The following is a 13,455-nucleotide window of genomic DNA, read 5'->3' on the forward strand; positions in this document are numbered from 1 at the left end:
CACACACACACACACACACACACACACACACACACACACACCCCACCTCATCCCAGAGCAGCTAGGACATCTGAATCGGTTAGTAACTTTGATGCTAATGTACTGCCCGGCCAGGGCTCTTTTTAATACATTAGATATACATATAACTGTAACAGAACCAGGGCGCATGAGAGTAGTTAGACAAGCTAAGAAGCCGAGATAGGAAAAACCCACTCATCAGCCCACCAAGAGAACTCACCCAGCAAATAGGCCAGATATTTGCTTAAGTACGTGGTAAAAGAACACGCTCCAGTTAATGGCTGTGAAAAACACACATTTCAGGGGTGTGGGTGTGAGAGAGAAATAGAAAGTCTATCTCAGAGTAAAGGGGGTAAATATTTAGTCAAGACTCAGATCGTATTTCAGAAAAGAGATATTGAATGGAAAATTTTCCAATCTGTGAGGAAATCATTTCAGTTCGGGTTAAACTCAGCATGAAGTTGTGCATTCCCAGTGCCCTGTCCAGGCCTGCCCCTGCCCTGGTAACTGTGCTCGTTCCTCCTCCTTCCCCCATCTCCAACTGGACACTATAATTTTCTTTCCAGCAGGAAACTGATATATACTAATGATGACAGCTGGATTCCAAAGAGGAAAAAGAATACCGGGGACAGCGAGTCCTTGTGGGTTTAAGTCATTTTAACTCGCAAAACAATACCCCCCAATTCGGAATGTTAAAACCTAGTTAATAGCCGCGGAAACCTCAGATGACTGGGAAGTCCTAAGATGAAAGTTTGAATTGCACACAACACATCATTATCGTAAGCTTTTCTAACCATCTTCTCTGCTCTCCCCCGACACCGTTTCTCCCCCTTTTTATGGCCCAGCTGTGACTACGATGCCAAGACCTTCCTGAGGCTGCAGTCGCCTCCAAGGTCACAGAAGATGCCTTGAGAGGGGATGGGCAAATCCGCCTCCACCCAGGACAGCTTCCTTGAAATTGCATGACTTCATTTCTCTTGGATTCATCAATCCCCTTCAGGATTCACACTTGAATGCATTCCGTGTTTAAATATGTGTACCCACGCCCTCCACCCTCCACCCCACATATAACCCAGAACACTGTTGCATCTTGTTAGGCAAATGGAAAACAAGAAGGGAAACCTTCCTACAAACCCCCATCTGAAACCATGAGTTGGAGCATCATGTTGCCTTTAATTCTTGTCTGGTCCTCCCCTCCCCAGCCTCTCCTTCCTAGACTGCCAATGCCATTGATCCCAATGCCTGGACCTGGCTCCCTGATGTTCAGTAAGGGCATCTTCTGTCACATTCTTCCATGCCACAGCAGCACTGGGCTCGAAAGGGTTCTCAGCAGTCTAGGAGGAGGAGGGCACCGAAACGGTAAAGTCTAGAAAACGGTGACCCTACTCTCTAGCTTTGCCCTCCAGTCATTTCTGACTCACAGTGGCCCTACAGGACAGAGCAAAACTGCCCCTGCGGGTTTTCCAGGCTGTAACTCTTTATGGGAGTAGAAAGCCTTACCTTTCTTCTTCGGAGCGGCTGGTGGTTTTGTACTGCTGACCTTGCAGTTAGTTACCAGTCCGACACATAGAATGCCACCCTCCAATATCGCCTTTGTCTAGAGCAGGGATAGGGAACTTTTCTTCTGCCAAGGGTCATTTGGATATTAATAACATCTTTGGAGGCTGTGGTAGTTAGATGATCGTGTGTTGAGGTGAAGATGTATGAAAGTGTAGAGGTGGAATCCAATCAGGTTACAGGCTGAAGGTGCTTCCTTGGGGGTGTGGCCTTTTCATGAGAAAGAGCCTGAGAACCTCCCCCTCTCTCTCTACCACTCCATCTTCCTGCTTGCTGGGGCTCTGGTGGGCCCCGGGAGCTGCTGCAGAGCCCTGCCGTGTCTCCACCTACCGTGGATTCACAGGACTCTGCACGCACCAGCCGTGGTCTTCCTGCACCGTGCATCCTTGCATGTGGCTGCCTGAGTCTGAAGAAGGACTTACGCACGAGTTGGTTTGGGCTGGACACTGTCTTAATATATAGCTACTTCTCGATGCAAGTGCTTTTCTATACATATATGAGTGTCACTGGTTGTTTCTCTAGTCAACCTGGCCTAAAACAAGTTGCTGGCCAAACATGAATGACCTCACCCTGAATGTGATGGCTGCAACTGCTTCTCTTTGGTGCGATGTATTATGTTCGCTGGTATTGATGCTGCTGTGGGTTTTATGTAGCCCCGGGCTGTGCTGTCTCTACCCCTGCTCTATAGTGTCAAGTCCAATCTGGTTGGAGGTTGGCCTCTGAGGCCCTCTGTAATTGAGATGCTGCCTTTCCTGCCTCACTGCAGGCACCTACTTGGACTGGAGTCGACACTCTTGCTGCTGTGTGCCTCTGTGGCTTTGACTAGGCTCCTTGACTTACCCACCGAGTGATTTCCTACTCATCTGCCCAGACTCTGCTCTACTACCCCCTCCTTCCCCTCCTCCCTGAAGGCTTTCTTTCTCTCCCAAGCGCTTTCTTTAGTGCATCCCACACACAAGACCTTTATAGCATCTGCCACCTCTTCCTGTACCAATATGTCAAGGCCAAGACATACTCATCTGTATCTCCAGGTACAGGTGCTCAACACATGGCTGATACTAGCATGTTTGGTGAATTAAGAAAATAATAACGACAAACGAAAAAACAACCTTTGTTTGCATCAGGGAGAGGGCGGGGGTCTCCCTAATCAAGTGGACTCCAAAAATACTAGTCATATTCTTGACCAGATATGTTATGCTTCACTGTTTTCTTAGAAAAGCAAGCATGTGCTCTTCTCTGAAGATGCTTAAGAATATGAGTATTGTGAATAGGAGAGGAGAGGTTGAGCACAATATTGCCAAGTTCTGGGAAACTGAGTTAGATGCAAGGGTCATTTTGTATATTACTAACAAGATACAAGGTAAGCAGCTAATTATTATGATGGTGATATACTACTACCACTAAGCCATGGTATTTTCAATCAGCTCATATACATGTGAAAGTTGTCCACTGAATAAGCTGGACACGAATAAGGGAGACCGAAGAAGAATCAATGCATGTGAACGACGGTGGTGATGAAGAATCTTCAAAACACCATGGAGTGCCAAAGGAACAAACAAGTCTGTTTTGAAAGCAGTACGGCCAGAATGCTCCTTAAAGGCAAGGATGGCGAGACTTCGTCTCGTGTAGTTTAGACATGTCGAGAGACCAGTCCCTGGAGAAGGGCATCATGCGCGGTCAAGCGGAGAGGCAGCAACAAAGAGGAAGGCCCTCGTGCCACGATGGATGGACACAGTGGCTACAGCAATGGGTTCAAACGTAAGAACGATTGTGAGAGTGGTCCAGAACTAGGCGGTGCTTTGTTCTGTTGCCTGGAAGGTTCCCATGAGCTGGAACCGTCTCAGTGGCACCCAACAAGAACAAGAACGGACCTTACACAGGGCTTCTAAGATTGAGAATCTTTAGAGGAGCAGATAATTCAGTTCGTCTTCTGCCCAAAGAACAGCTGGATTTCTTTTTAGTAAAGCACAATTTTCTGGGTGATAGCTTACATGTTATGAGCCACTCTGTTGCTAAAAGGTGATTTTGATTCAATGTATGTTAGTCCTGGTTGACTAGAGAAACAAATTCACAGACACTCAAATGCGTGTAAGAAAGAGTTTTATATAAAAGCAATTCTATATTGAGAAAACATTCCAGCCCAGTCCAGATCAAATCCACAAGTCCAATATTAGTCCATATGACTGATACCAATCTATAAATTCCTCTGTAGACTCACATAACACATGCAATGATGCCAAACGCAGGAAGATCACAGGCCAGTGAGTGGAAAGTCTTGTGGATCCAGTGGCGTTGTAAGCATCTCAGCGCTGGCAGGGGTCTCCATGTGGCTCCTCCAGCTCCAGGACTCTGACGTAGCTCCATGTGTCGTGTAAGCAGGAAGGCGAATCAGGGAGTCTGTGTGTATCTGGCCTCCAGTGAGCTATTTATCACCATGGCACCCTCCAAATGGGGTGGGTCATCAAGCTGCAACCTGATTGACAGGCTAGACTCCAACCCTTTGCAAGTTCACACCAGATTATATAACTACCACACAATGTTTAAAGGATATCTTACAGTGACAGTTGTCTCAGGGAGTCCTTTAGTCTCAACTGGTCTAGTCAGTCTGATCTTTTCAAAGGATTTGAGTTTTATTCTACATCATCTTCCCATCCTGTTCGGGGTCCTCTCTTGGGTCTCCTGTCAGAATGATCACAGTGATGGTAGTTGCTTACCTAGTTCTGCTCTCAAGGTAGATGAGACCATGGCTCATTTCAGTTATGGGTCTTGTAGGCTAAAAGCAAAACTGATGAGTGAGTGTGTGTGTGTGTGTGTGTGTTTCGGTATCTACATCGAGAGAGAGAGAGAGAGAGAGAGAGAGAGAGAGAGAGAGAGAAAGAGAGAGAGAGAGATTTATATAAAGAAGATAGCTCACACAATTGTAGAAGCAAGCCAGTCCAGTATAGTTTAAGTCTGTGGGCCAGATGTTAAGCTTCTCCGATTCACACAGCTGTGAGGCCTGATGAACCAGGAAGCAGAAAGACCAAGCAGGAAGCAAGAAGATGAAACAGGCAGATCCCAGGCTCGTGGCAACTGAGTTCAATGAATCCAAGGATGGCAGGTAAGAAGGCAGGCTGCTGGTGGCTCCCAGGGTCTGGGGTAACATGGTGGGCCATCGACTGGCTCAAGTCCAAAGAACTGGAGGTTGTTAAGTCAGATGCAGGATCCAGGCCTAGCAAAAAAGCAAGCTGGCTTCCTCTGCACAGCATCTATTTACACAGGAATTAGATCACATCCTCTAGGAAACGTCCTTTCAATCACACCAGGGTTGTGACCTGAGTAAGGGGCTTGCACTCCACCCTAATCCTCCCACAGCTGCTTAGCCGCTCAAAGCAGATGCCAGCGGGGAGCTGATCACAATAAGTTAGGTCACATTGTGGGGGATTGCTAGGCCAAACCACTGACAATACTGGCCAAGCCAGGTTGACAAAGACCCTATCACACCTTCTTACTCTTGATTCTGACAAGTACAGACGTATGGTTGTACCTTAGCATTTAAGACCCCAAACCCTTCTCATTTCACTAGCATGTAGAACATGAACTTTGTGAACTCTATTATACCAGTTGACTGAGTTGTCCCATGACTATGATCCCAAGCTTTCAACTCTACAAAACCAATCTCAGAAGGTGTTTGGTTATGTTTGGGAAGGATTTGTAGTTGTGCCTTCGATGAATATGTGCCTACACATGAATATCTCTATGTACATAGATACCACTGTACTCACGTATATATATGCCTATACCTACCCTTACACCAATATGCCTGTGCTCATGCATAGATGATAATACGCTCAGTTTTTGGACTTGACTGGAGTTATTGCCATTTTACATATGTCAGATTCTTTACTAGAGGCCTCTGTCTCTGAGTGCATCTAGAAGACATGGTTGACCTTGGCCGTTTGTGTTCACTACACTCATATTAGTGCCACTTCTCCCAGGGCCAAAAATAACAGTCGCCGCCAATCTAAAGTGTGCACCCTTCCCCCCTCACCTCTCCTTAGTAACCACTGACGAACACTGGTCTCTTGATATCTGTTCTTGTTCTATAGAAGAGGGACCATGCAGCATTTGCCCTTATGTGCTTGACTTAGCCTTCCGGGGCCACCTATGGCACAGCATGTCTCTAGGACTCATCACTGCTTTTTCCACTGTATGGAGACACCACATTTGTATGATCTCTTCAGCTGTTCATGGGTACTTTGGTTGTTGCCAGGTCTTTGCTATTTGAATAATGCTGTAATAAATACAGGTGTGCCTGTGTCTGTCTGTCTCACTGCTTTCAGTTCTGTAAGTAGATGTCTAGGCATGGGATTGCCAGCACACAGGGCAGTTCTACCTCTAGGTTTCTGAGGAAGTACCATACCACTTTCCATGGTGGTTACACCATTTACAGTTCTATCAACAATGAGTAAGCATTCCATTTTCCCTACATCCTCACCAGTGTTTTTCATCTGTTTGTTTTTAAAAAGCAGTGTCATTTTAGCTGGGAAGAGCTACAATGTCACAGTAGTTTTGTCTCTTTACTGGTTAGTGATTGTGAGCATTTCTCACGTGTTTGCGGGCTGCGTGTGTGTGTGTGTGTGTGTGTGTGTGTGTCTTCTTCGGGGAAGGTTCTGTTCATAGCCCTTGCTCATTTTATAAATGGGTTGTCTTTTTGTTTTTGAGTTGAAGTTTTCTACAAATTTCAAAGATTAGACCCTTATTGGAGATATTGTTTTTCAAGTCAGTAGGTTGTCTTTTGATGAATACAAGTTTTTAATTTTTATGAGGGCTCATTCATTTACTTTGTCTTCTGCTCTCATGCATTTGTTGTTAGCTTGTTATTCTATTTTGACAAATGATTAGGTTCCATATCTTCTTCCAGGAACTTTATCATTATTATTTTAGGGCTGGGTCTTTAACTCATTTTCCGTTAGTTTTGGAGAATGCTGTGAGGTAGGGTCCTCTTTCATTTTTCTGCAAGTGGCTATGCAGTTTTGCCAGCAACACTCAATCGACTGCTTCTGCTTCATGGAGTAGACATTGGCCTCTTGCTGAAAATCAACTGTCCCTAGAGGGGTGGATTTACTTCTAAGACAGTGGTTCTCAACCTTCCTAATGCTGTGACCCTTTCATACAGTTCCTCATGTTGTAGTGATCCGCCAGCCATAAAATTATTTTTGTTGTTACTTCATCACTGTCATTTTGCTACTGTTATGAATCGGGCAACCCCTGTGAAAGAGTCATTTGACATCCACCCCTACCTGCCACCCAAAGGGGTCGCAACCCACAGGTTGAGAACCGCTGTTCTAGGTTCTCAATTGCATTCCACTGGGTTATGTGTCTACCCCTGAAGCAACTCCAGCCTGTTCTGATGATGGTAGCTGCAGTACAGTATACTTTGGAATAAGAAATTCTCAGGCTACTTGCTTTATTCTTCTTCCGCAATGCTTTGGCTGGGTCAGGATTTCTTTCCTTTCCATTTAAAGTTAGTCATTTGTTTTTCCATTTAGGGAAAGATGTTGTTTTGTATCCAATTTGTATTGGGACTGCATTGTATCTGGGTATTGCTTTAGGCAGAATTGATATTTTTATTATATCGTCTTTATAAAATACATTCTATATATGCATATATTAGTTGACAACCATCCTAAGATATAAATACTATTATGATCCCTCCTTACAAACGAGGGAAAAGTTCATCAGCAACTTGCTTCAGGTCAGAAAGCCAGGAAATGGCTGAGCTGGGATTCAAACATTGGCTTTCGAGCCACGCAGTATCCTTCCCATCTGAACTTTGTGACCAAATAGATATTTACAACTATACGCACGTGATAATAGCAAAGTGACGTTCAGAAAGGAATTTATATCTGATTGGCGCCCTCTGTTGAAATAAGACTTGTTTCTTGACAACTGTTATTAATCTAAAAATCGGAAAAAAAAACTACGCATTTCAACGAATCACTTCATAGCACAGCATTTCATGAGGCCCTGTTATGTGTTTAAGGAGTCCTGGTGGTGTAGTCATTATTGGGCTGCTAACTGCAAGGTTAGCAGTTCAAAACCACCAGCTGCTCTGTGGGAGAAAGGCCTTTTCTACTCCCACAAAGAGCTACACTCTTGGAAACTCATAGGATTATACCTACCCTGTTGTACGAGTCAGCATCGACCCCATGGCAGTGACGCTGCTTTATTTGGTTTTCTAGGTGCTCAGCTGGGGGCCAAAAAATCTACGACAGAGTCTATTCTCCATGGAGCATACAACAGAAAGCTGTAACAGCACGCATTTTTCTTAAAACAAACAACCAAACAAAACAAACCCATAGAATTCCAGACATCCAAGAACGTGATCACTGAATTTGGTGATCCACTTATCTATTGCTCAAACTGCCTTTGGAAACAATTTCTGAGACACACAATAGATGTCAATACTGAAAGCTCACCGTTGAGTTTTAACCTAAATAGTCAATTAAAATAACCATTTGAATTGACATGTGGTCAGTTCTGAAAATATAATGGATCCTCAAAGGAAGGAAACATGGGACCACAAGTTGCAATACACACATACATATATTTAGCTAGCTAGAAACACATACATACAAGGCACACATCTTGTGGCTTCTTAGGGCAAATCCCAAAGGAATGAATGAAATCAGCGCTTGCTCAGTTGGGATACAATATACTTAAAAATATTCCTAGCAAGCACATTTTAAAAAGTAAAAACACACAGTTAAAATTAATTTCAATACATTGCATTTAACTCAACGTAACTAAGATATTATTCCAACATTTAACAAACAAACGCCTCGCTGCCAGTCATTTGGTTCCGAAGCACAGAGATATCCTGCAAGACGGAGGGGAGACGTCTCTCAGGGTCCCCAAGGCTGTCAATCTTTATGGCAACAGATGCCACGCCTGCCTCCTACTGAGCAGCTGGTGGCTTTGAACCACTGACTTTTCACCAGTACACCACCAGCTCCCTCGCTTTTTCTAATCTAGAATCTCTAAAAATCATGGTGGATAAATTTTACTTTTTTCCCTTACTAAGTAAGTTTTCAAGATTCAGTGTGTATTCTGCGATTACCTGTACTTAGAAACACTGTGATGGAACTGTTTCTGACTCATCGGGACCCTAGTCGGGTTTTCGAGGCTTTGTAAATCTTCATGGGAGCAGACAGCCTCATCACTTTCCCTCGGAGTGGCTGGTGGGCTTGAACCACTGACCTTGCGGTTAGTATTCCAATGATTATCTGACAGCACCACCATAGCATATTTCAATTAGGATCAACCTCAGATCAAGAGCTTAAGAGCCACATGTGGCTGGTGACTGCCCTACTGGACACGGAGGACAGACATTTAGAGCTATGGCTGTCAGACTAGTATAATATACTAATATCGTATACAGAAGAGTCAAAAAAGACCTCATGGCCTTCAATCAATCTGATATATTTACATGGATGAAAGGGAATAATAACAGCTAGCTTGTGATAACATTCAAGTGAAGTAAAAGCTCAAAATAACATGACAGTTTGGAGGAGGCCAGAATCAGCCTGATGGAAGAGTCCGTGAATAGAGGATGGGTAGCTGGACTAGAGACGGGTGTCTGACAGTATGTGGGAGTGAATTCACTCTGCCAGCCTTGGCATCATGGTGCTAATAAATGAAGAACAAATAGCTCTGACCAGATAAATTAATGACTGTAACCAACCATCCCCGCTGACAGGATCCCAATGAATGGATTTGTAGGTAGCGAGCAACTCTTTTATCTTTCGATACCTAAGCAGAGAATTCTAAAGCTTGATGGACTTTAAAACTGAAAGAAACGGTGGGAACCTAAAATAACTTACCTTGTAACAGTTGGCTCATAATCTATAATTCCTGGATCCCAACGAGCTGGAGTGTAAAATCCGGTGAGCACAACTCGGGGGGGCGGGGGCCTTCTATAGTAAAGGTTCAACCGTGGACATGTTTAAGAGCGAAGCGGGGGCATTCTCAATAACTGCTCTTGGGCAGCAGGGACGAGCAGGTCTGTGTGGTAGAACCATCGAGCAGATACAGCAGCGTCTCTCGTGCGGAGACATGGGGCTGCTGAAAGCCCAGGCATGTCCCCATTGCCCCTGCATGGCCACAGGGGCTGGGAGGACTAACATGCATCGATCTGGGCGAGGCAGCTCTGCCAAACCCCCAAGCATTTTAAATTGGTTTGAATTGGGGAACAGGGTTCCAGATGGACAGAGCTGGACTTTGACAGCCTGAATGTGTTGACTGAAGACAGCAAATCGCTGACAGACTAAATTGAACAGAGGAAAGGCCTGGCCTGCTTGTACTCAGGATGTGACTTTGCAATCGTAGCCTCCTTGAGACAGGCCTAATCACTTAGAAGAGGCGGATTTTAACCAGTTGCAAGCTCATTACTGTGCATTCCAGTTTGTGTTGATGAAAACCCGTTTCGGCCTGTGGCCTGGAACTCAAGTACAGCCCTTCCCGTGTCCTCTTAAGGCAAACACATCAGATTCTTTGCTTTGCTTTTTGTTTTTAAATTTGACGTTGCCCTTCTCACTTTTATTTTAAGAAAACCACTGGGTGAATTGGAATTACGATTCACACAGAACTGTGTGTGGGGGGTCTGTGGGCCATACCCAGAAACAAGCAAAACTACAAACATGAACGAGGTCAGAGCCCACGCAGAAATCCATGAGACATGTACTGGCATGGGGGGAGGTCTGCGGCTGTCTCCGAAAGGCAGGCTCCGCCATTAAATGAACCCAGCTCAGTTATCCAGACAGAAGGGGACTGAAGGAGCTCTCCGAGTGACGGCAATAACCGAATGAATGCAAGAGTACCAAGGTCTTAAGAGACATAGCATGGCTGTGGCATCCCCGCTCCTCCGTGAGTGATTACGCAGAAACCAGCGCACCCGTTTCCAACCCAGCAAGTACGAACTTCAAGGACAGCTTTCCTTGAGAAGTTTCTATGAGGTCTCCCTCCCAACATTCTGTTTAATGGGGACATTTAACCAGTATCAAAAGTAGGAGGTGGGGTGGTGGTGGTAGGAGTGTGTTAGTCGCTCAAAACTCCACCTTCATTTCAAAGCCCTGTAAGCATTCCAAAGAGTGACATGACTGTGAATCCTACCTGGCTGGTGGCCCTTTGCAGGTCTGTCAAGGCAGCAAGTCAACAGGAAGACAGTATCAATACACACAGCTCTGGTCACTAAACATGGGTTTTGCCTGGGAAGGTAAAGAACAAAGAGTAAGTTGTTTTACTCTCCCCTGAGGGCCAGGCCATATGGGAAGGACGAAATGGACATTTTCTACCAGGCATGTTATGGGGCTAAGCGAGTTATCGCAAGTGTTTAAAAACAAAACAAAACTATGAACCATTATCAATGGTGAGAAAGTCAGCAACTCAAAATCCAAGGGCATACGATGGCGTTCTAGGCTCTCTCTGCATGATCAACAGCGATAAAAGTCTCTGCTCTGGCTCCAAGCGAAATAAACGGAAAACAGACAGACACACAAAAACTAACATCCTATCCCAGTTATTTTGAAAACACGTTGGCAGAACCATATTCTCTTACTCCCTTCTGAGGAAAACATGCGGACAAAAGATCGTTGGGTCATGGAAACTTAGCACTCTGGACAAGGAGAATTACACTCACTTATGACAAACTGTATCCATGAATTTAAATTAAGGAGTGGACAGGCAGTAACAAGTATGGGAACTGATTGATTGATTGATTGTCTTTCCCCAGTGAATGGATGTGTTTCCTCGTTCAGCATCTGGGGAAAGCTTTATTTCACTCTTGGAACCAGACAGTGGCAAAAAGAAAGTGGGCAGCATTTGGGGGTGCCTAGAGAGAAAAGGAATAACGAGAAATGTCTTTGGAGAACAGAGCTGAAGGTCTTTAGCCCTGGGCCTCAGTTCCCAGGGACTGTGACCATAAAGACGGTGGGTAGCGTTCAGTGTTAGTGTATGTAATGTCTTCATACTTACTTGAGCAGAAATGGTACTTCCGTATTAAACATAGATTAATTCAATGACAATAATAAAAAGGCAGTAGGATAGACCTAGGCTTGAACCCCACCATTGGGACTCATCTGTAGGACCTGAAACCAGCCTCTTGGCCTGCAAAATGGGAACAGTCTCACGTCCCTGGCAGGTGTTGTGCGTGTTCGGTGTGAGACAGCAAACACAACGTTGCCTCGGTGCCTGGCCCTTGCTGGATGCTGAGCTTTAATTTCCACCTGTCCCGGCCTGCCTCCAGTCTAGGTTAGGGGACAGCGTGAAACTGGCACACAGGTTGTGGTGCGTGGGTTTTTCAGTTCTCTTTACCCCTAAACCCTTCTTCTGGTTCCCTACGAATGAACACGTTGACCATGTCCCTGAAGCCTGCTTATCCACACCTCGATCCTGAACTGCATGAAAGATACAAGGAAGCGGCCTCATAGTTCCAGGTCTCTCAGATGCCGCGTGCCCGTTCTACATCGCTCCCACTGCCTGGCTCCCCGATTCACACCCTACTGCAACCACTAGCTTATTTGTAGAAATTAGACCTGGCCCAATTTCACACCTGAATCTAGCTTTAAAAAACAAAAAGGGGAGGGGTACTTAAAGAACAGGCAACGTAAGCACATGACATCATTAAGGGTACAAAAAGGCTGGCAGTGAAAACCAGGTCCCTTTCCACACCCTCATCCCCGGCCCTCATTCTGTTTGTGAGGCACCTGCTCCTTTCCAGAGCACCCCTCCAAGCACACCCTAGTCACTGACAAGCATTTATCATTAGCTTTCCTACTTGTTCACGTTTACCTAAATTGTGGTTTATGATAGACCAAGTTCTGAGCATTACTTTTCCACTAATAGTATTTGGAATACCCTAATTAAAGATTTGCTTTTTACTTAAAAAAAAAAAGGCTATAAACAGCTCCATTTTATGGGCGATCCTCTACTGAAATAATTCTGAGTTTTTTAAAGATTTGAATTATTTTTACTTTAAATTTCTATTGTGATTTAGGGGATGGTTTAGGAGCCCTGGTGGTGCAGTGGGTGATACAGTGGGCTGCTAACCATACCATCAGCAGTTCGAACCCACCAGGCACTCCGAGGGAGAAAGATGAGACTTTCTATTCCCATGAAGAATGACTGCCTCAGAAAACAAACCCACGGGGGCAGTTCTAGCCTACCCCTTAGGGTCGCTAGGAATTGGGGATTGACTTGATGGCAGTGAGTTTGGGTTTGGAGGTGAAGGTTTACAGTGTTACATTCAATAATTCCTACACATGCTGCTCCAGTTCATCTCTTTCTAACCCTTCAAGGTCCCGTCCTTATTCCACTTCCTCCCAGGGTTCCCCATCTGCATTCCTCCTTCATTCCCGACCCTCTGCCCTCTGTCCCTAAACGATTAGTCTAACATAGGGGGTGAGTGCCCGATGTGAAGGGTCTCGATCTGACCAATAAGCCTGTCCCTTTCATGATTTTGAGTTTTGTTCTACAGTTTTCTGATGTTTTATCCAGGGCCTTCTTAACATGATCCTCTTCAAAGCATTTGACAAAGGTAACCAGGCACCACCTAGTTCTTCTGATCTCAATGATTCCGATTGTTTCAGAATGCTTGCTACTGAAAATAATGTTCCAATAAATAAATGTACCATCCATAATATAGTATGTACTTGTATATATAGTACATATATAAATAAATATATATATATATATATATACACACACACACACACACACAATGAAAATGAACACATTTGTAAGTGTGTTGGTGCCTATGAGTCAATATCCAAATGAGAAATCCCTAGAGCAGAACTGTTGGACCAAAGTCTATGTATCTTTAAAACTTTGATGAGATTTTGA

At 44.7% G+C, this 13,455-nt stretch overlaps 1 protein-coding gene across 2 annotated transcripts in view; it reads right to left on the bottom strand.

The window, feature by feature from the left end:
* Positions 1 to 13,455, bottom strand: part of THADA (THADA armadillo repeat containing) — a 391,488-nt gene that overhangs the window by 85,815 nt on the left and 292,218 nt on the right. For both annotated transcript variants that reach the window (XM_045285791.1, XM_045285792.1), the window contains one exon: positions 10,729 to 10,823. In XM_045285791.1, coding sequence (XP_045141726.1) covers positions 10,729 to 10,823 — 95 coding nt within the window. The remainder of the gene's footprint in view (positions 1 to 10,728; positions 10,824 to 13,455) is intronic.

The sequence above is a fragment of the Echinops telfairi genome, unplaced genomic scaffold (assembly GCF_000313985.2).
Source record: "Echinops telfairi isolate 266 unplaced genomic scaffold, ASM31398v2 ScPeMD7_7475;HRSCAF=8513, whole genome shotgun sequence".
NCBI lineage: Eukaryota > Metazoa > Chordata > Mammalia > Afrosoricida > Tenrecidae > Echinops > Echinops telfairi.